Source organism: Crassostrea angulata, chromosome 5, assembly GCF_025612915.1.
Source record: "Crassostrea angulata isolate pt1a10 chromosome 5, ASM2561291v2, whole genome shotgun sequence".
In the NCBI taxonomy this organism is placed as follows: domain Eukaryota; kingdom Metazoa; phylum Mollusca; class Bivalvia; order Ostreida; family Ostreidae; genus Magallana; species Magallana angulata.
In genome coordinates this window covers 51,546,789-51,571,160 of record NC_069115.1, presented here as the reverse complement: position 1 = coordinate 51,571,160, position 24,372 = coordinate 51,546,789, and the positions used below count along the sequence as shown (strand labels likewise).

The 24,372-nt window shown below is 35.8% G+C and overlaps 1 protein-coding gene across 3 annotated transcripts in view; it reads left to right on the top strand.

The window, feature by feature from the left end:
- The window catches only part of LOC128183468 (uncharacterized), a 58,004-nt gene that overhangs the window by 21,061 nt on the left and 12,571 nt on the right, over nt 1-24,372 (top strand). For all 3 annotated transcript variants that reach the window (XM_052852449.1, XM_052852450.1, XM_052852448.1), the window contains exons 16-18: nt 1,261-1,380; nt 1,742-1,898; nt 2,303-2,492. In XM_052852449.1, coding sequence (XP_052708409.1) covers nt 1,261-1,380; nt 1,742-1,898; nt 2,303-2,492 — 467 coding nt within the window. The remainder of the gene's footprint in view (nt 1-1,260; nt 1,381-1,741; nt 1,899-2,302; nt 2,493-24,372) is intronic.

The window sequence follows — 24,372 nt, the reverse complement described above, 5'->3', positions numbered from 1 at the left end:
ATATGACGAACTGCAGATCCAGAATTTTCAACTTCAGGAATCTATCTGACCTCAACGTAGGCTTCTAAGCAGATAGAATGAAAACTTTCTTTGTCATTTGAACCCCAAACTTTAAAAAGTTTTAAACAAAAAAAAGAAACAAAATCTTTAAAATATCCCCTCTTGATCATTCAAAAGCAACCTTGCTGAACTTAGCCGTTTGACCAATGACATTTGTGTATTGAAGCATCCTCAGCCCTCTGAACGTAGTCAGGCTCTGGGCAGGTTGATCACAGGGAGCCGTCATATTTAGTACCTGTCCAAGGTTTTCTATCTACCTGTAGTTACAATCTAGAACAGAGGGTTTCATGATGATGCCTCCGCCCCCCAAATAACTTAATGATAGGGTGTAGGTAAAAGTGAGTCTAGTCACAGACAAGGTTAAGTCCATGCACCTACACAGGTATGACCTTTGTGTCAGCGTTTACCTGTATTGCCAGGTAAAACAGTAGATTTATTATCAATTACAGGATTAATGGGGAGCTTCACTGGTAAGAAGATCAATGGACCAGTTCCCCCCACAAATCCCACTGTTTTGTTCTAATTGTCAAATTATGTCCATTGACATACTGGGAATATTCTTTTCCATGAGAGAAATATTTTGGTAATGTTTTTCTTACATCTTGATCCCGTGTGAAGCTTGTTGGAAGGTGCTAATTGTTTGATTAGACAGGCGATATTAGAAAAATAAGCAACTGGGGTAATAAAGGACCAATACAAGATGGGGAGATGTTTGAGTTTTCGGTGTCAATGGCCTGAATTCCGCAGACGGAGACCCCTGTTAAGTCGGTACATACAGAACAAGAATTCCGTCTGTGGTGTATTAGGGCTTGTCATGTACAACAGGTAAATTGTCTTAAAAACCTAGACAAAACTAAAGTACACATCATTCATACCTGCATGCTCAGGTCAAATCCTGGAGAGGTTTTTTGCAATAATTTGTTAGTCAAGGTCTTTGAAGTGAAACATGTGTCTGAGAACTTTGATGAGGTTATATTGTCCTGAGTGTGGATGGCACAGTCTATATCATGAAGTGATCCAGTTACGTCAATTATGTTGCAACTGTCACTTTCAATGACATGCTACATGTGTCCAGAACTCGGCTCAATTAATTAAAAACTGCAAGCTGTGATTAAAGCTGAATAAGTGTTTTTAATTTAGGTTTGTGCGATCCAAAAAAAAGAAAAACAACTGGGTCAATTTTATGTGTTTGTTTTACAGGGGTTGTGAAAAATCTGATATATCAAAGCACATTCTGATCCATGAAGAGCCGAAGCATGTCTGTGATGTGTGTGGTAAGGCCTTCCGTCACATCAAGAACAAGGAGCTCCACCTCAAAAGGTAGGCTGTCCTCACCCCACCGCACGGAAATTCCGGGAAAACTCCGGAAAATAAAACCTTTATAGCCTAACTTGCCCAATGGTTGCTGAGGTTGTAAGGAAACATTGTCTCTTTCTTTGGTGCATGTTATCATGACATAGAATTGACCAATCCTTAGAAAAGAAGTAAACTTTAGCTATAGTTAAAAAAGTTAAGGCCCTCCTTGGTAAAGTCTGAACTAGGTGTGAGAACATCTCTTGCTAACCCTTTGGAACATCCTCACCACTAATTTGCCCCTTCTGTTAAGTGTTGAGCTGTATGAACAGTAGACAACACTCGAGTCTGAGCTCTCTCTGGGGGTCTCCCCCTCTCGTTGTTGCAGACACAATGGGCAGAAGGACTACAAGTGTGGGGTCTGTGAGTTCTACGGCTATACCTTCACCGACATCAGGAAGCACATCGAGAGGAAGCATTCCGACGTCAAGACCCATGTCTGCGAGAAGTGCGGAACCATCTTCAAGTCCGAGACTGCACTCAAGGTGAGATAGACCAGAATAATCAGGCTCCATGGCCTGGAAACTTATAGGAGCTTGCTGCCGATCTCAGCCTCAGCTTTATAAAAGAAATTTATGGTGAGGTGAGAGAAGTGAGGTTGAGATCAAGAGTGAGCTTGTTAATTTTGTGGCTCAATGGTCAGATCTACCAACAGATTGTTCTTGAGGGTGATTGTAGCCTTCTTTGGAACCAAACTTGCCCAGCATGTGCCCTGACAATGTATATGCTTTACAAGAGGAAACCTCTGTGATATACTGAACATTTTAAAAATTTGATTGAAATTAGACTCCTAGGGAACTACCACTGTCGAATGGTTTTTGTCTATTATAATATTGAATACTGTATGTGCTGTGAACAAAATCTGAAATATTGGTGTTGTATTTTTTAGGAACATACTAAAAGTGGTTGCGAGATATTCATGATTGAGCAGGCTTTAGCGATTGCCACATCGACAGGGGGAACCAGTCAGGCGACCATACAGATTCCATCCAACTCGCTGTCTGTAGACAATGAGTTCATCTCCAAGCAGGCCAGCTCTGGGGCAGTCAACATCAGTGTAGAACAGGTGTCCCTCGGAGGTGAGTGGATAGAGCAAGAGTTATCTCACTTAGGCCATAGAGGATTGTAACGATAATTGAACTTTGGGAGGGGGTGGTAGTTAAAAATACAAGTTTATTAAAATTGAAAATATTTTGAAAATAGTGAATAAATCTTGTGTTTTAATATTTTTTTTCTATAAATATATGAAAAGATCAGGAGTTTAAGCTACCTGTAAACACCAGTGTGTTTACTTAAAAGGGATAACTAACAGATTTATAAACTGATTTTATTTGCTGGATTTTTTTAGGGGGGGGTGATAAAAATTAAGAGCATATGAATATTCCTACTGGGATTCAAATGTTAAATTGATTTACACCTAAATTCAATCTAAGAAATGTTAAATAAATTTACAATTAAGTTAAGATTTTTAAGAAATTGGTTATGGAAGTGTAAAGAATTTAAGCTTACATGTACAAATCATCTTGTATTTTATTGTCAATCAGTAGCGGACAACATACTGTCTTTTGCTTCCATCCCTGTCAAAAATTATATTCCAATGTTCTCTCTGTTCTAAATTATAGAGTTGCTACATGTTATTAAAATAATACTTCAGAAAACTTTTCCACCTGAATTGAGTTATCTTTCTTCATATAGAAAGTATGAAATACATATATGCCTGCAGAGACTGTTTCTCTGTAATTTATGTAAATTTATGCCCGTAGTGCAAACATTAATGACACACAGTTCATATCTTTTTTAGTTGATTTTATGTTAATTCAAATGTATGCAGTTAATGCATCATTTTACTAGAGATGAAAGTAAAATTAGGCATTCTGTTTTTCCTTTCATTTTGAAATCAGCTTAGACAGTGTGATGTCATGGCTTCAGTTAAGTGATGGTTATAACGTAGTAAGCTTAAAAACTGCCGAGTGGACTGTATTATGTAAGGAGATAAAAGAACCGCTGCACTTCAAAGGAAATCCTGTTGTGTATCTGTTGGAAATTGGTTATCTTTTGTGTACTCAAATTCAACTGGAAATCTTTCTTTCCTTTTCTCTCTTTCTTTAGATAGATAGATAGATATAAAATGAATAGATAGATAGATAGATAGATAGATAGATAGATAGATAGATAGATAGATAGATAGATAGATAGATAGATAGATAGATAGATAGATAGATAGATAGATAGAATTTAGCATAGAGTGTTTGGACCAACATGTGTATTGCAGATGATCCTTTCACTCCTCTTTCTTCCTCGTTGCATCTTAAATGCTGTTTCCTGTCGGCAAAACCTATTAAGGAAGTAAAGATTTTATGCTGCAACAAAGAATTCGCAGGCCTCTTGTTCATTGGCCAAGTACAAAGCAGGTTGCAAACATTAAATAAGTTTTACTTGTAATATGATTCCAAGCATTCTTTGAATTAATATGAAAGCTGTATTATCACTTATAAAAATCCAAAGCTATCTGTTGCATAATCTGAAAGTTTGGTGTTTGGTTTAATCTTTTTTTCTTTTTTTTTTTGGGGGGGGGGGGGTTGAATTTTCCAAAATAGGTGTTGTTAAAGTAAAGTTCACTTCTCATTGCTTTACATGTTACCTTGATATCAACCGAATGTTTTATGAGGGAGAGGGAAACTCCTTTACCATATCAACAGGACCCAGGGTCATGAATGAGGGGAATGCTGCATGATTTGGGAAGAATGTGTGAGAGACCCATACACCGGGCAGCAAGGCTTATGAATGGCATACCTCACAGCACAAATTGCTTTTATGATGTCCCATTTAAAATATCAATTTCCTCCCGTTTTGATTCCTTTTAAAGGTGATTTGTATGTGTGAGAACTTGATCACTGATCGGTCTTGCAAGGTACTGAGGGGGACTAAAACTGCAATACTCAGATGGACAATAAAGATTTGGATATCCCTCTCAAACTACCTGACCATTGAGCCACAAACATCTTATCTGCCTACATTTCTCATACTTCACATTTTCTCCTTTTTTATTCACAAAACAAGCTTGAGAAATTTAAAAAACAAACAGGTTTCGGGACAGGTATGGAAATTGCAATGTAAATATTTAAAGATTAAAACTGAAGCACTGTAAAGTTCAGAGTCAGCAAAATTAAAGGGGCTATTGACAAAGGCTTTGAGTTTACTGTCACTGAGTCCTGGACCAGCATTTAAGGGGCCATATGTTTAAGGGGGGGGGGGGGCTCTAAAAAAAATATAGGTCAAGGTGTCAAAAGTATGTAGTGGTCAGACCAAGAAAGACCACCTTGTACTAAGCCAACATCCAGAGGAGTGCCGTGTGTTAACAGTCCAGTACACAAATATGCAAGTTTATTGTTGTGTCAGATCTTGTTGTTTCAGTTAGCCCTACTCAGGAAGGATATGTCAGTCTCCCTTTTTTCTGACCAGTCTAACTGCTGGGGGGTCTCCATTGTCCCACCACTCTTTGTAATTCACTTTCCTTGCAGTTTCCACCTTTCTGACCTTTTTATTAATCACTGTGGCAAAAATGAAAGCTGACTTAGTGATTTGGCTACTTTTTTGCCACAACTGGACAAAAATTGTGTTTGCCAAAGAATTAACTTGAAATGAGGACAAATTGACTATAAAGCATGACAGGTTTAAGTGTGAGAAAATATTTTGAATGAATTGGGTTATTGGTGTGTATTCTTTAATCTTTGAGGTATATAGTGAAATTTGAAGCATTTGCATAAAATTGTATGAAAAAAATATATATGTAATTGTGAGAGGTTGGAAATTCCATAGTATCTGATGCTGAAGAGGTTTAAAGTGAACAACTTTTTATGATATCCCAGTCAAAAGTAATCAGATATTGTAAGCTTCAATCAGAAGGGAGGAATCGAAACCCATAAAGCATGAAGTGTGTCATCATGTCTAATAGAAATATTTTTATATCTAATTTGGATAAATTGACAGATCATTTAATCTGCTGGGTTGAGAAAATTTTAAATGCTGCAGCTCGCATCATTTACTTCTACGGGTATTTTCTGTACAGTTCAAGAGAGGTATTAGGTGGAGGGGGTCAAAAAGAGAAAAACCTGGGGTCTTAATGGTTGGTCAAGACAAGTCATTCAAGAAGGGAGAAATTGAAAGAAGAGGAATGTGGAGAATTTCTCTCAGCAGCTTGAGTTTTCATTGAAGCTGGTCAGGGGGCACTGGGCCTGCAGGAAGGAGACCCCGATTGATGTCACTTTCCACAGTAGCCCTGGGACAGACTTCCTGTGTATTGTGGGGGCTTTCTATAGAGGATAGCAGAGCTATCACCCAGGCACATCATTGCTGTATTGTTATGGCCTTGTAAAACATGGGTTTTTGGAAGGTCACAAATTCCTTGGTCCTCTGTGAACATATGTTACATTTTAAACTCCCCGCCCAAAGTCTTGAATTTTTAGAGGGAAAAAATTATTGGTGAACTTTTCTAAATTTTCAACTTCTTTTATATACAGTTCAACTCAGTTATAGCAAAGTCATAAAGACCATTGGATTTACTTTGTAATATCCATATAACTAATTTGTATTAATAGCTATAGCGAACTTACTATTTTCTCTCACCATGAGACTACAAGTTTTGCTATTTGAGGCTTCAAAAATGAAAATACATTCTTTTGACTTAAATAATCGGATTGTAATTTGAAGAATTTATGTGAAAATGAATTCATTCAAACTATTATGTTAAATGGTAGTGCAAACGTTTAAAACTTTAAAGAAATTTTATATAAAATTAAGTGTTAAGTTTTGTCATTATTCACCTATATGGGACTCAAAATCAATTTCTATATCCATAAATTTGTTCTATTCAAAATCATTATAACCATTTTGCAAAGCTTTGTTGAGAATTTTCCTTGGGACTCAAAAAAACTTTGCAATATCCAAGATTTCACCATATCTGTTTTCTTGCAAAACCAGTTTTACTGTAATCACAATTATGAATGTAGTTTAAAGGAATTGTATAAAGATGGAAAAGAATTAAGAAATAACTGGTTATGTCAAAAATAAGTAATTAAAAACAGATTTATTAAAAAGAATTCACCTAAAAACAGTTTATTCAGCTTGTCAATTGTAGAGTCCTGTTTATATACGTGTAGTTATTCTATATCAGAGGATGCTTTAAGATTATAGTGGACATTTTGCAAATTTATTCATGCAACTCCATTGAAAGTCTATTAATGTCTGCTTAAGGTCAGACGAGACCTATCATCCATTTTTTCTATTTTTTTCCTATCTCCACAATGTGAAGATTTCCACTTCGTAATTTCATTATTATATTTTTTTGAAATATGATTTTTTTTATTTTGATATAAAGTGTTTAATTGAAAATGTATAGTATGACTTTACTTAAGCATTTAAATGCATTTTGTGTGCTGTTTTAAGGAAAATTCAAAATATTATAGCTCCAAAACGAGCCTGGTAATGTACTCTGAATTTTTTGAAATTAACAGGTTTAAATGTTAATAAATAGGGAACAAAATATCAAGAAAAATTATATGAAACTGAGAAACATCTTGTCTGTCCTTAAGTTAACGTCTAGTAAAATTTAAATATATTGCAGACATTGATTTTAAACAAGAAAAAGATTTCTTATTTTTTTTACCTGAATTTATCAATTTAGATATATAAAGGTTAGCATAGTGTACTATAAATAATAGAGTATTATACAGAAGTACCATAGGGGAAGTCACAGATAGAACAAAGAATTAATGAAGACTAACATATGTACGGTAGACAAAAATCAGTGACAGGGATTGCTCATAAGTAGAATGATAAACCTGCAGAAGGCAGAGATGTATCAAAGATCTCTCTTAAATATGACTGGGGGAAGAACGAAGATCTGATCTCTTAATCAGGTGTACTATTGCACCCATTAGGTCTATGATGTAGACAGATAGACAGAAGATCGGACTGGGATGTGGATCGGTGGGTCTCTTACAATAATGAGTGTATAAGTAAACTGTAGCTAGTAGGTGGTCACAACTCAATGCATACATCCAGAGATAAAAACTGTAAACCTTGCAGTTTATTGCAAAATATCATGATTTTAATAAGTGATTTGTTCAAGGAGTACACCACATCAAAGAGGGAGTTCAATACACAATTAGTTCAAGTGGATGGAGAGGCAGCTGATAAACTGCACTTGTCTCCTGTACAGGTGGTCCCTGGTGCAGATAAACATGTGTTTGTGATTGCAGGTTGTCGTCACTGATCTCAGGTGATAGGTAGGAGGATGTTGTCTCCCTCACAGAGTACAGGTGGGGAGGCTGATTACCACTTCTTACTTAGATATAGGTGTTTTTTGTGGTCCATTGTTTTGTACAGATAGGCCAAGTATAAAAGAGGCTGTTTCCAGTATATCGTATATATAGGGAGGCATATAGGAGACTGATTAGTACTCCTTGCTTAGCTATAGGTGTGTTCCGTGGTCCATTGTGTTGTACATACAGCCAGATATAATAGAGGCTGATGACAACTACTTACTTAGCTAGGTGTTTTCTATATTCCAAGTATAAAAAAAGGCTGATTACAACTTAGCTACTCACATTCCAATACAGACCAATGTATCGTATATATTTGGAGGAATGAAGGAGACCGATGAGGATGTCTTACTCAGCTAAAGATGTGTTGTTTGGTCCATATTTATAGAGAGAGACATTAGGGAGACTGATAAGAACCTAGCTAGATGTGTTTTGTGATAGTAAGTATTGTACATATAAGAAAGCATTGTGAAGACCAATTAGGACTTCTAGCTTAGCTAGGTATTTTGAATGGTCTAATGAGATGTACATATAAGGAGACAAAATGGAGGCTCACATAATCAAAAATTCTTTGCTTAGTTAGGTTTGTTTTATTGTCCAAAAAGAGGAGTTGTTTTTATTAAAGAGGTAAGAAAAAGGTTATGATACACATCTTACTCTTAATGCACTACACTATAGTAGCTTCTTGCTAAAAAAGATACACAAAAAGAGATTCAGAGTAAAATGACTTTATTGTTATAATAAACAGAGTTGCACTGTCACTGAGGCAGGCAGTTCGTATTAAATTGGTGAACTAGAACAGTGATATAAAATCATAGTCTGTCTCTGGTGCTCAGAGGCCATGAAGACTCATAATAGGGTGACTGTTGTGATATAATACCAGCAACCTTCAACATTTCTCTAACAAATCACAAAGCAAGAGTACATTAGATGTTGATTGTTGAGAGATGATTTTGCTGTTCAAAGGACTGAGTAATGGATTCCCTTGATTGTGTACAGACTGTATGAACACTCTGAGCAGTTTACATAGTCATTGTGTATGTAATAGGTAATATGGATTGAGTTAAGATCAAAGATACGAACAAAGACTAAGGGAAAAGGGAGGAGCAACAAGCCCCGGGAGAAAGCAGCATGGATGTATTAATGGAGACAGTCTCTCTGTATCATATTTGATGTAAAATAAACACATTAAAAGTCACTCATACAGGGAAAATGATAAGATTCAGTAATATAACTGTAAATATCCCACATGAAGCCAGAGGAGATGAAACTATATCACATGAGGTTCAGACAGAACAGGGTGGAAGTCATCAGCAGTGTTTGGTCTCAGATTGGCGAGGACTTTGATTCCCTGTAAAATTGCTGGGGTGAAGCTGGCATAAAATGAGCAATAAAGTCTTGATGGTAAATATTTATGTGAGGAATGTTGAAACAAAGAAATAGACTGGGCTATCACTTTTGATTGCCTGACCACTAAAGCCAGTTGCTGCACTCAACCCAAATAAACGAAGGGGGTTTGATATCAAAGGCATTGCTGTAACAAGGAGGAATGAAATTGATTAACTGGTTGTCAATTTTGGGGGGTATGATTGACTGTGTATTGAATTTTGGGAGATGTTTTCATGTCTTGGTCAGCATGAGCCATCAGGGACAGTGGGATGGATGTAACAGCTCTTGCACTTCTGTTGAACTCAGGGGATGGGGGCATTATGTATACTGTAATGTATGGTGATGATGAAAGAATTAATAAAGAAAAATAATTGTAAGAATCAAAGCAAAGAACAGAGCAATTAAGGTACTTTTGGTATGTGAGCACAGACTAAATAAAGGTACTTTGGTATGTGAGTACTGACTAATACAGGTACTTTGTTATGTGAGTACTGACTAATAAAGGTACTTTGGTAAGTCAGTACATGTATACCAATACAGGTACTTTGGTATGTAAGTACAGACTAATAAAGGTACTTTGGTATGTGGATACAGACTAATAAAGGAACTTTGGTATGTAAGTACAGACCAATACAGGTACTTTGGTATGTAACTACAGACTAATAAAGGTACTTTTGTATGTGAGTACAGACTGAAAAAGGTACTTTGTTATGTAGGTACAGACTAATAAAGGAACTTTGGTATGTGAGTGAAGCACTGATTCATCTATACTGACCAGACATATCATGGGATTGATTACACCATTGATGATAGAGCCTAAAGGTGATATAGACAGGTGATCTCTAAAATTGATGATTTGATATCTATTTAGTTCATAGACCAAGGAAATAGAGATTTGCAACCATTGTATGATGTTAAAGCCATGAAAAATATATTCTATGAGAACCGAGTGCATGCTCATGAGACTTATAGATCGGGCCAAGATAAGACATGAATTGCGAGTAGACTAGGCTGATGTGAATCTCAATCACAGCTCCCTTGATTACTTTATAATCCATGCACATGACAAATTGAGCTTTCTCACCGATTCTCTGTGATGTGGAACTGTATCAATAGCTTTCCTCCAGAACTCACTGATCCCGGGAGGCCCAGTAATGGCCAGCCCTGTGTCAGGGTGGTTCAACACAGAACAGCTGATCAGCCCGTCACAGAAAACACCTTCCTCTGCAGGGGCTTATAAAGGGAGACGATCAGATTACCTTGAAAGGTGTCAATGGATGTGCAAATGAGGACATATATTACCTACGTAATGTCTTTGATCTGATACTGGGTGACATCCAGTAAATAGAGTGTAATACACATTACATACAGTCATAGGGGATGAGTAATCTCTAAATTATTATACCACACTGATTTTTTCGCTATCAGTGGGTTCAATTAATATGTTACCGTGATGCCTGGTTGGTGTTGGACAAAAAAGGATGTAGGGGGATTATGAATTAGATCAGTAGAGTGCACACTTGCTTAATGCAGCAAAATCCAGAGATCAGCAAAAGCTATGAGGCTGGGAATCACCAGATTATATGTAAATTTACTTATTTTTTCTAAGAAAATCATTCGGTGAGATAAAAATTTAAATTTAAGATTTCTGGTAATATAAATCTTAAATTTCCCCACAAAATTTGCGCTTCATCTCTACAACCAGTGTAAACAAAGAGAGTTGATTACTGGTCATGTCCCTGCATCAGAGTTTAATTCCAACATCATATGGTTTGTAGCTCTAATCTTTATTTAGGTAACTGTAAACTTCTCAAGACAGGACACCGACAGACTTAAATGAGATCACTCATAGTTCAAACAGATAAACAAATTGATTTTATAGAATTTCACATAAACCCGTGTTTGAAATGGTCTGATGAGGATCCCTGGTCACCACAAGAGGGAGCCGAGACTGCTGCCGATATTCTGTAATGTGTATTAAAGAGAATCCAGGCTTGCTTTTATGAAGCAGACATCAAGAGTGTCCAGATGAGGGGGTACATGAGAGTAACAAGTTGTTCTAGTGCATTATACAACATGCAAAGTAATAATAAAGATAGGAGGAGAAACAGACCAGGCTTTGTACATCTTCACGCAATCTAGGCCATATTAACAGCATTATAGACAAAAGCAGAGAAAGAGGGCCTGCTTGCCTGATACCAAACAGTGGGTGATAAGCATCTCCCATTATTATCCTTGTGTATTGGTATTGCTATGATCCTCTCTGCAATACACATAATACCAAATCCCCCACAAGGGAAGATTGTCTAGCAATAAGAGCTGTCATAAAGTTGATATGCTATGATTTGTTCTTCTTCACTGACTTCAGGAATGTTATAAATGATTGGTGTATTTCAGTGCAGCATTATGTTTGTATTGGGGAGGGTTGGGGCTTTGTGTGGAGATTTCAGGGTACGACAATGAATGGGATGAAAAACACTGGTTACAATTGGTCTGGCACTGACTGGAGCCCTCTACATCCTGTCATTAACAGTTAGCATTTTCAGGGTCACAAAACTCTTTTGGAAAACATGTGCACTAATTTTCTTGAACTGATTATCCGAGGCATTCTTTTGTGAAATCCTTTCTAGCGGTAAAAGATAATCAAAGTTTTTTAAGGAAATGATATTATATGTTTTGAGAACTGTTGTTTACGACTGTTTAGGAGATAGTAATCTATGCAAGTGTCAGAGATTGAAGTTTGTTAAAAGTCTGAATAAAGGGCAGTAATTTGCATCAAAAGGGTCAATTATCAGCTTTGTATTTGTTTTAAGGTATGAAGTGATACTGAATAGATGAATGAAATGACATCTACATTCTCTAATGTATTTTTTTTTTATCTTTCTTTCTGTTGTGTTTTGCTTTTTCTCTTGTGGTAGTGTCTGCGTACCAAACCTTTGTTTAGAACAGAGATATATTTTATCAACATTGCATGTCAAAAACAGATACACATTCATGTTGACTGACTTGGTTTCAATGAAGAAATATACCCTGTACAAGATAGAGAAGCTGTTGTGTGCAGTGTTGTGGGGTCCGTGTGAGTGAGATTATTTGCAGCATCAGGTGTGTGACATTACACCTAGAACTTAATGGGTGGCTCATACCGCAGTTTAAACAGGAAGCAAGAATCGAGGATATAGATAACTTATCTTTATCAAGTGAGACAGGTAAACCATTGACCTTTGAGGAGTGGGGTAGCTTTGTCTTTGGTGTATGAATGAAATAGAAGTATATCAACCTAGCTATGTGACAGATTGCAGTATTTACAAAGGAAGATCAAGAACTAGAGGACGTTGAGGGAGTGTCAAGTAGTCCATGCAATTAGGTCTTTAAAGACCATCATACTCTGTTAATGAGACTTTTAATTGAAAAATTATTTTTTGATAACATTTTGTGATAAAAGTATGTGGAATTTCTAAATTAAAGGATCTGTAAGTCTTTGTTGGAAAGCAAGAGGAGAATCTCCTGGCATTTCCAATTAAGACAGTATATCAGAGAATTAGCCAGGAATTGATGAAGCTGTTGACAGTCAAAACAAACAGGGGGACAGTGCAACTCCTTTAATTATTCCTGCTTAATTTGACACAAATGATCAAACTATTGACTCAGTCATCTCTGTGTGTATGAGGGAGACCAGTGTTTGTTTTCCTACTGATGTAACTTGCCTCTCACTGCCCTGGTAGTTGACAGAAGAGATAGAGCAGCAATGAAACTGGAAACTGAGCGTAATTACAATGAAAGCAGAAACAGCCCTATCTAATGGAGGACCTTAGTTCCTCTTATTACTTACTAGGCCTGTGATATAGACAACAAATTGACCAGGTCTTTGAGGCTGAGCCTGCTTTGTCTCTGCTTCTTGGGGGTGACCTGGGTTAACGGGACATAGTCTGAGGTTATCAGTGTCAGAGAGCCGAGATAACCGATTATGAAAGTCTGCTTGTTCTGCTACAGCTCAATTAATTAGAGCTTGATTTACAACAAGGGGGAAGTATTTAATGGTCCTGATAACTGATGGGGTGCCATCTCCAAAAACAACTTGTAACACAACCAGGACAATAATCTCTCTGGTCCTGACGAAGCTTGGTCAGAGGAATGGTGCTGCAGAGAGATGTTTGTGTATTGTCTGAGGACTCTGGAATGTAGAAGAATAGCATCTGTCTGGGGTTTTTTCAATCCTTGGCCATGACTCTCTTAATAATGCAACATTGCTCTGTCATGTTCTTTAGACCTCAGATTCATTTCACTGACACAGAGAGAATGTAGACATAAAATGGTATATTGTCCCTTGTGTTCTTTAGTACTTGAACAGAAATTGGTGTATAGAGTAATGGTTGGGTTAGTCACATTTTAGTAATTAGTTTAAGGGAATTATTGGCTTGATTGGTACAAGGGGTCTGCATTGTGGACACTTAAGCTGGCAGTATGATGAAGAAGGGGAAGCATGATTGCTGATGGATTTGATATCTGCCTAATTTTATCTTATCAAAGTAATTCCAAAATATTCATTTTCAGCAATTAGTGTGTAAAATTAAGTAGGATTGACACTGTAAAATTTGTAAATTGATTGCAAAGCAGGTGCCTTTAATGAAGTGATGATTTAGGGAATGGTCCTCGCAGTCTTATCTCCCACAATAGCAGCCATGGCAGGAATTGATTCCATGTGTAACAACCAAAGTACATTGTTTTTAATTTGATGGGACCACAAAGTCAGCTGATGAGGGACGTCCCAGCTGATTTGGGGAGGGTTTTTTCCTGCTGATTAGGGTCACATTTTGTGGCTGTCCATGATGGTCTGCCTAATCTTGTCTAGATCAGGATGGCATGACCTTATGATGTTACTCCTGGGGGCTATTTGCAGAAATCTGTTCCCTCTCTTGTTCTCTTGGCCGGAGCATGCAGAGGACATTTAATTGATATCTGCAATATGACTTTACCTTCAGATCTAGAAAAAGAATTATTAAACCCATGTGGGATATTATTATTGTGATTGATAAGACTTGAACTAAGCTTGCTTAATTTACATTTCAAATAAATTATGTGCAAACAATTCAACAATTACCCCCTCCCCCTCCTTTCGCTGCAGTTTTGATGATGTCACACACTTTGTTATGTGTGCAAGTCAATAGATATAAGACCTGAATTTTAAAAATTGATTTTTTTTTATCATTTAATAACATTTATTCTGAATTTCAAAACATTATTTTTTTTGGTCATATGAAAGAATTTTTTTTTAAAGAAAATTACTTTTATTTTTATAAAATCCTTGGCTGGATAAAATGTGAGAAGCTAAATATCTTTGTGTTTAAAGTCATACCTGAATTGTTAGGTGAGAACTATTACCATTACGTAATATGGCAACATTTTCAATCAATGATGAGGCAAGGATATTACCGGCATAACAAAATATTATTTCATAAAATTTAAATAAATTGTTTAATAAAGGCTTTTTTAGAATTTTAAATAAAACTAAGACAATTATTTTATTATAATATGCTGGGCAGGTTGGTTCATATATGATATACAATTTAAATTTTTTTATATGTATCTTAGTATTAAGTTTGTAGAGTTTATAAAGGTTTTTATTTTAAAAAAAAACAAAACAAAAAGAAGCTATATAACATTAAAACCAGCACAATTTTATTTGGTCACTTTAAAACAGAATAGCAAAATCTATGCAAACATTAATAAGAAAGTAGTTAAAGTCAGTGCATTGTAACAAATCTAAATTTTGATTTATTTATGTTTCACCAATTTATCCAAAGAAAGATTAATGAAGTGTTGAGATGATATCAAGAAAGGATCCCTAATGACTTTACCCAATGAATTAAAAGTCTTTCTTACAAAAGAAATAGGTATTTGTTCTTGTGTGAATGCTCTCCCTTTGGGGACACCTCCATCTTCTCCTGTGAAGACCTGTGTTGTCCTTTTATCAGTTACAGAGCATTTATCCCCAGATTACCAGCTCCCTGTAGACATGTCCCCTCATCTTGGGGGGACCCATCCTTTGATGACTGCCCAGGAGTGAATTCCTGTCCATCAAGCCCCGTCTGAGTGATGCCCTTCATTTACTGCCGACTTTAATCCTGGACCAGTAATTCCCCATTGTCAGGGGAATCCATCATTGTGTCATCAGATTTGATAACCAATATGTACTACCGGTATGTTTCTATGAAATATGAAGCCATTTCTTGGGACATTAATTATTTTGTTACATTTGGTGAAATCTGACATTTTCTAAACTTATTTAAACAGTAAATTGTTAAAATATCATAAATATGCTTTAAATTCAATGAATTTAAGACTTAATTTGTATTTTTTATGCAATATATACTGAAGTTGAGATTTTGCTCATCACATAATTTTTTTTTATTGAATATTTAGTAACATGAATTCTGCTCTTGTCATATCGTTTTTATACCTGATAAATTATGTTGTTACATGTGTTCTTTTAATTAAAGGTCAAGGTTGAAACCTCTTATCATCAGGTGAAATGACAGTGTCTGTCACATTTCTCAAGGTCATTATTAAATAAAGACCTGCATTTTTAGGAATCTAGATTTAAAATGTATGAAATTTTCTAAGGTTTGACTAAAATTCCTCATCTTTTGAAAGCAATAGGCATGTAAAAATGAATGAAACTATGTTTGGAATGCTAATGTTTTGACTCGCAGATTTTTAAAAAGAAAGTGAAAATTGCTATATAAGCGATGGCTGGGGTCAGTAGATGCAACGAAGGTGGTTGACTTCTTATTAGGAGGTTTTTTTCCCTGGGGACAGGAATGTAAGACATAAAACCTGTCCTCAAGGACATTTATGTTATAATGAAAGGTCGTAAAGTAGATGGCACTAATACCCCTTGGACAGGCCAGATCCTGGAAACCAGTGCCATCAGAAACCAGCCAAACTTGACAATTATCATCAGCATTTGAAAGGAATTGGACACTCTCTTGTTTAAATATTTTGAGTGGTGAAGATGTCTGTTTGTTGACGAGGGACATTCGATGGTGACATACATACCTAGGGTCATTCTTCATTGCGATGAATCACCTACAGTATTTTTAGCCTGATGAACATGATTATAGGATAATGGAATGCCATACCTCACAAATAATACTTTTGCAAATAAAAACACAGCTCAGTATGTGTGTCCAGTGAAAGAGAGGTTATCTTGGACTAATATTTGTGTGAATGATAGAGAAACCTCCTTAGGTGTCATATTATCAAGGAGAGAGACTTGCTGATTGGTGCAATATTGTAGGAAGACCTATACCTAGCAAGCTCCAAGATAATGTAAAAACTGAACACCTGAATGAATTAAGAATTACTGGTGTGGCAACCTTTTATTTTATTACAGAAAAAATAAGGAACTCATAAATTTTAATTTTTTAAGCATTTGTGGTTACCAATTATCCCACACTTTAGAGGCCTGAATGAATTGATTTACAGCATTGCTTATAGAAACTGAAACTTAGCCTTGAATTTCAAATGCATAGTTATGGGTACATTGAGTTTACTTAAGTAATGATCGCCACCCCACTAAATCAAATTCAAGATACGAAAAAAACTGAGTGGGTAGTAAATGGATTTATACTGTGTCATGAATCTTGATGTGAAGTTTGAAATGAAATTATAAATGAAATGAATAAAAATGTAAAATAATCTTTATGATTGGCAAGTAATCTGATATATTTGTTGAGTAAATGAGTGGTACCTTAAATTATTTGACAAAACTTTGATAGCTCTTGGGCAAATACTGTTATTGGAGATGCAATGAAATTTTACAATGCAAGCCAATTGTACAATGAGTTTGCAACCCACTTTTTACAACATGTTCTCAAGGTATGAATGAAGACACTTTGCCCAGTAATCATTAGGTATTATAACTCTGTTTATACAGTATTTAGCTGGACAATAATGTAACAGGTTGACCATTACAAACGATGATGTAACACTAACAGATTGCATCCAAACACAGTTCATAGGGTGGTGCTACAGTCAATATAATGATGATACAGAGTTAGGTTACTCCATACTGAAAGAGCTATGCCTGATTTATACCCCCAACTTCTGCTGGGTTTTAATGAGGACTCCTTTTGGGTAGGTTGGTTTAAGTAATCAGTGTAAGAGGTGTCCTACAGAGAAAGACTATAGCACAGACCTAGTCATCCTCAAGAGGTAACAGCTTGGTGGTGGGGAGAGGGCCAGATACAATCCCTGATATATAGCTTTTGTCCCTAATTAAAGGAAAGGCATTTACTTCTTCTTCTTCTCACATACCAGCAGATCAGTTCTGGACCAAGGAGCCACATAGTTTACCTACATGAACGTTTTTTCATATCATATTTGAGAGTACAATAGGAACACCTTAAGCAATGAATTCCTGAAGCATTAAAATTGCTGATGGAGCATATCAAATATGCTTATCTCAATTTTGTAAAGAAAAGCGTCATTTTATTTTTTTATTAAGTGTTCAGAATTGATTTTTGAAAATGATTTTTGCTTCAAAATTTGTTAAATTGACGGAGCAAATTTTTTTTTAAAGTAGAAATTACAGCATGTCATTTTGACCTTCAAAATGGATTACCAGTAAATTCAAGATGGCAATGTAACAAAAATGTGAAAAGTTTAATGATATAGGTTTACAGGGATTAAGATATAGATCTAACTGTATCATTCAGTTACCTTTAAGTACTGTAATGAGGACTGTTGGTTAGATTTTCAATTAGGACTTTTTTTGTCCAAATCACCTATCCCCTTTAAAGCAATACTGTTAATGAGCATTATCAGATGAGACCTTACGATCTACAAAAAAACCGTGTCCTGGGGAACTGAGACCTGATTGGCTAGGGTTGAGAAGTTAAGAAAAATCAGCAAATAGTGACAAATATTTGTTAACAAAACTGTCAAGTTTGACCAAAACTAACAGAGAAAAGTCTTAATCTCTACGGGGTGGGGAATGACTGTCCAGCTTGGCCCTGCAGGCAGGCTTTTGATTCTGTGTATTGGACCTTACACACTGTACCAGTTCACATTTGCTTGATTATAGACCCCATATGGTGTTATTTCACCTTGTCTTTCACAGTATCTCAATCTAAATAAGATAGCTACTTATCTACTTTATCATTAGAATCTTTTCAGATGCTGAATTTTCCTTATTAAAATATGTTGCCAGGAGGTCTTGACAAATGACTGTATTGTTTGTCTGCCAGATTCTGTGTTAAGTTATCTGTTGTCATCCTGACCCATTCTTCCCCCCAAACATTATCTTTTGATGCCCACTGCTGACCCCCAATCAGATCTTGTCACCCCCACTCAACATCGGGCTGACCTACATGAAGCAACATTGCTGACTACTGGAGTTAACGATTTATTGCCTCTGATTTTCCTCCTGTCTTTAAGTTGTCAAATTATCTCTGTTTTCTGTCTTGAGAAAACAGCCAGATTTCTCTTTCATCTGAATTTGTGAATGGAGAACAAATGGGGGAGGGGAATGCTTACTTCCTGTTGTAAAACAATTGCAGAAACCATCAAGTGAAGAATAACGATAATGGTTTTCTGTAGAAATCTGCCAATGCCAGGCTCTCAAACATTTCTAGTCCTCTTAACTTTTTTTATTACCAAATGGAGTAGAAAGGTTGCAATGTCAATAGGTGGTTTTGTTTGGGGGACAATGGGTGAATTAGTTCAGTGTTAGCTTATGGACTTTTATGTGTCCTTCAAGAGGGAGAAATTCACACAGAACCTGTGGGACACTGCTGGGTTCTCTCCCACTGCTCCTACAGATCCATTCACTAATAGCCTGACTGAGTCTCCAGTCAACCTCAAGGAGTTTTTGTCTATTGTGTGCATTTTTTGGTGGTTTGAGGTTTTTCATTTTAAAAAAATGCAACAACACTCCATTTCTTCATTTGATAGCAGAGGCAAGAATATGAGCATTGAATGTCACATACCTGCAAAAACATTATCCATTGTCGAATAAAATGCAGTGTAAGCAGTAAAATTTAAGGGTCAACCTATAATTTTCATGCATGTCTTCAATGATGGTTGCTGTCATTAGTTTAAATACAATGTGCATATTAATATGTTCTTTTTCTTGTTTTTTTTTAACACTTGGCTAACCTATAGGTCATGGTATGCGACTTTTTGATGAGGATTCCGTTTTGACAGTGTCTTGTTTGATAATTATATCCCAACTAGGTGTAAAATCAAGGTCAAGTCTATACCCTACAATGTCAAGATCAAGTTTCATAGCCTGCTCTCATGCTTTTTTTAATCTCGTTCTGTTACCTGATAATGACCAAACACATACATTGCTAGAATTCAGTCGAATGCATTAATGTGAAAATCAAATTCGGTCAGCTCTCATGGAGTCTGGTTCCAGGGTGATCTGCTTTCCCTTTGTTGGAGATACATTTGAATTTCTATTTTTTCTGCACTTTTTGACCTGGTCTTAGCTGGGGGAGCACATCTCCATCACCCTTTCCAAAGCAGGCCACCTACAGATAGAGGTTAACATTTCTTCCTTGAATGACCAACCAAATTGTTCCTCTTTTCTTGCCTTTTAAAGATATAATACACCTACACCATCTCTAGGCTGAAAAGTGGTATTCTACCTGATCTGCAAAAAGCTTCCAATGGAGGAATGTTGAGTAAGCTATGTGTAGGTAGAGCTTCTATAGTGGGTCGTTATGAGAATTCCTGTAATGGGTTTTCTTCACCCACTTTTGACCTCATCTGCAAAGCCGTTTGGTCACCTTTGTGTAAATATTATGATAACATTTCAAGGTTCTTCTTAGTCTTGCTTTTTATTTATGACCTTTTTTGATACTTTCATTTTGGAGGGAAAAAATAAACCAGCAGTGAGTCACCAAGCTGTAAATCTTCTGTATGATTATGTTACTTTGTGGGAAGAAAAAAAAATCATGCTAGCAAGATGTTGCCCTATCAACATTGTCTTTCACAGAATGCATTATTGAATAATGATGCAGATGGTGCATTTACATACTTGTAATATGCACACCAATGCTGCACATGCTCCATGCTTGCATTTCATTTCTTGGAAAAAAATTTGAAGGTTGAATAATTCACCTTTAAAAATTGAGTACTTAATGCTGTTGAGTTGCTGCGGGTATGAGTAAAAGCAGAGTTTTTAAAACATTCTATGAATATCTATTAATGTGCAGGTATGCTGATTATTGCTTTTGCGCTGAAGCTTCGAGCTGACCTCTGACCCCATCCTATAACAAGTGTGAACACCAGTGGTCCTATTGTGTTTGCGGTCCAAACAGTTTCATTCATAAAGAAAGCAGAAGTGACAAGCTGACAGCCCAGAAGATGGTTGGCTTCAGCTCAATGAAAACACACTAAAACAAGAGGCACCATTAGGGCCACTGTACCAAAGATTCACTAGGTACCAATGCTCAGCCTAGTCAAACCCAAAATGGTTACTCTTGCTGAAAGATGAACGATGTAGCTTTTCAAACTTGGGTGAGAGTTTTGATTGTTCTGAGTCTGATTCCACTGTGTGACCCTGGTCATTCACTGCAGGAGGGAGGGGAATGATTCTTGTGTGTGGCCAAGAGCCCAGGGGCTATACAAGGACCAAAAATATTGTAATTATATGAAATTTTTATGCTGTTTATATTTGGCTATGGCTTAGAACAGGCAATAGTGATTAGGCCGTGTTTACCTTTCCCAATAGGGAGACCACTTGAAGAGACAGGACAAATTTCTTTCTGACAGTGCTTACATTTTCTCCCTGATGTATGAGGCAGAGCTTTGAACTTTTTTTGACAAAAGTCATGAATTTTTTAGACATGTTATTAAGATTTGAACAAAGAAATGTCTCTCCAAAGAATGAAAGAAGTTGAGAAGAGCACTGAATTAACTGTTAACATCCGTTTAAGATGTGTAAATTAAATAACTTGATACAGAATTTGTCAATGCTCCAATTTGAAATCAGCAGGAATTCCACTAGGCTCCGATGACACCAAGTGCATTTTTCTCTTTGCAAAAAGAACTGGAAATGTTTTCTTTTTTGCGTATTGCATTAAAAAAACTATTACTATTAAGTCTTCAAATGCCTTTGCAAAAATTTGAAATAAAATCTTTTTAAAAGCTAGCACATACTTGAAAAAATCTTCCCAATCATTAGAATTATAAAAGTTTCTAAGACACTTTAAAAAACTCACATTTTTGTGAAGAAACAAATTGGTTAGTTTGAAAATGTTTCAAGTCTACTTATCAATTAGGTGATTTTTTGATAAAATGCAAAAGTCAGTTTTAAAACATTTTAAATAGGTCAATTAGAATTTTCTCCAAAATGTCAGGAGAGTGATGCAAAATTGAAAAATTAATCATATTAAATAAGTATAAATTTGCATGCTATTTAAAAACTAAAATTGCATTGCATGCTTTTTAAAAATTAAAATTGCATTTTACAGTGCATTTAGATTTTTGTTAGAAAGCTTTTAGAAAACAAGCTGCCCAAGGTTATGTGAATTACCAGAAAAAGCCAATCCCTCTATGTGTTATCACTTTAAACCCGTTACGCTGATGACCATCGAGGTTTAGCCAGTGTAACGGGAGAAAAGAAATTAATTTTCTCAGGTATTTATGGCTTTCAGGACTTATATAAAATGTGACAAAAAAGGTCTTGATTTTTCTGGGGTGACAAAGCTGTTCATTATTGCTGGAGATTTGCTCTGATAAGTATATTTTTGTCCATAAATACCAAGGAACGCTTGACCAACCAGCCACAGTTCAAGCCTATCATGTTACATGGAAGTTTTATGGCTGCTAACTTAACACCCAGGCCCCAGCACTTGTATTCAATTTGATGGTCTTAAACTTCATTTGAATGTCTATCAAGTGAATTTTTTTGGTAGAAATATTTTTTCTACTTGGGCTAACTTCCCTGGACAGTCAATACCTGAAGCCTGAACTTGTGTTTTATTGCAACATATCAGCAAGTTATCTATGCTTGACCACAATTTGTCCTTTCCACACAAGTTCACATTGGGAATATTTAGAAGACAATTTCCATGTTTTTGTTGTCCTCTTATTTTATTAGGTTCTGAATAATTAAAACAGAACTATTTGCATGTACCATTCTGAGCTGGAATCCTGTTTATAAAGGTTGACCAGTTAAATATTTAACATTTAATTGTCTCTTCTGTAACCATCTGTGGTTGAAGAGAAGTTGAAATCAGCAAATATAATAAGTCTTTATTTAGTAATTTAATCAACATTTCTAGCAATCTTTACTGGTAAATAAGCTAATTATCATCTAGCAATGATTTTTTATTATCTTCGTATATGATTTATTGCTTTATATGTTGTAGCAGATATCAGTAAAAAAAAAAAAAAGAAAAAAAAACTTATCAAAAAATGCAGTGCCTTTTCTGGCCAAGTCATGGTCATCTACTGTTTTATGTGACCTTGAAGCAAAATGTTTTAAATTTTTCCTACAAAAAAAGAGACCTAAGCATGCCCCATTTTAATTCACATGTATTTAAATATACCTAGCATGCTTTAAAGTTATTGCTTCCTATGCATATACAGATGTGTTTGAAAAATTCAATTCCTCATTGAACTGACCTTGACCTCAAAAAGTGAATGTTAATGAGATACATTCACTCAAAACTCACAAGACTAAGGCTCTCCTAATCATGGGACCTCCTCATCAAAATAATTTCTAGTCATTGGAATATTTCACATTATTGCAACTAATGGCTTTACATTGAAAATTGTCCAGAAGGTGAAAAGTCAAGATCCACTGAGCCTCACTGCATTTAGGCTTGGAATCACATCAATAGGCCTATATGATTTTTCTTATTTTAGATTTATGAAATGCTTTTTTGGAAACGTGGCATTTATAAAATATTTTAATTACTTTGATAGACGTTTAGTTAGCAATATTATTAAATAATCTCACACATTATTAAAAAAAAAATCTGATTAATTGAATATGTAATAATGAATTGAGTAATATAAAGAAAAATAACTGAGAAGTCCATCATTAAAAATTTTGTTTTGGGGCCAAAAAGAAATTAGAAGTCTCTGAAACATCAACATAATACATGTCGTGTAAATGAATTCTGTTGATTTTTTTTTAAGTCAGCAAGTTAACTGAAGGTAACAGTTATCTATAAGTTTCGAAAACATTCCTTTCTTTAATTCATTTAAGGACTTCAGTTTAAGGCATTTTCCTATCAATTGTCTGAACCTAATCATAATGACCGGAGTAGTTACCGGGATAAACCAACAATGACACCAGGCATTGTTAGGAGAGGTGATCCAATCCCTTTGAAGTATTGAGAGCTATTCTGTTGAATGAACTCACAAGGTGATTCAGGTTACCAAGAGGCTTAAGTTACAAGGTAGCACACACTAAATATTTCCACATCATAATGATGAAACCTGCTTGCTTGTGAGGCATAGGTCGTGTACCCCTAATGAATACACATCACCCCACAAAGAGAATCGAGGGGATATCCCAGAATTCAACACTCCAGCAGCACCTACATGTACATTACTGGAGGCTTCAATTAGTCATCACGAAGTCTTCTCCAAAGATGCAGTGCAGGACTCAGATTTTGGATTGCCTTAGACTAGACTAAGACTAGATTGTTACTAGATGTACAGCCTTTTTTTGGGGGGGGGGGGGGTATTATTTTGGGCTAATAATGACTTAACTCTATAATGAATTGATGAAAATAAAAAAAGGTGCATGTACCTAAAAAAATGTAGCTATCTCATTTTGCTAATGATTATTTTAATATTTTGATTTCAACTTGGAATTTTAGTTTGAATTTCCAAATCATACTTAACATTTAAAGTGAACTGCAGGTCAAATACCAACAGCCTTGCTAATGATTTTGATATTGTCGATTCTGCATTTTTTCAGACCTAATTAAATGTTGCAAAGCAGAGAAAACCAGTTCAAAAGTCAGTGCACTTAGTGGGTGGGACATGTTAATTATGTCATGGTGCCCTCATTTTGAAAACTCTTTTTGTATGGTTGCAGTCCTCTTTTGTTGTCCCTCTCTGACTTCAGGAGGCTTTTTTGTATGATTGAAGAAATCCAGGAGACAGGAATTTTAATCTGTTTCATTTCTTTCAAAAGGCAGGAAGTTAAGTCCCTGATCAGAGGTAGTCTGGACGATAAATTCTACTGGGGTTGATGTGGAGGGTGAGTTAGGGGAGG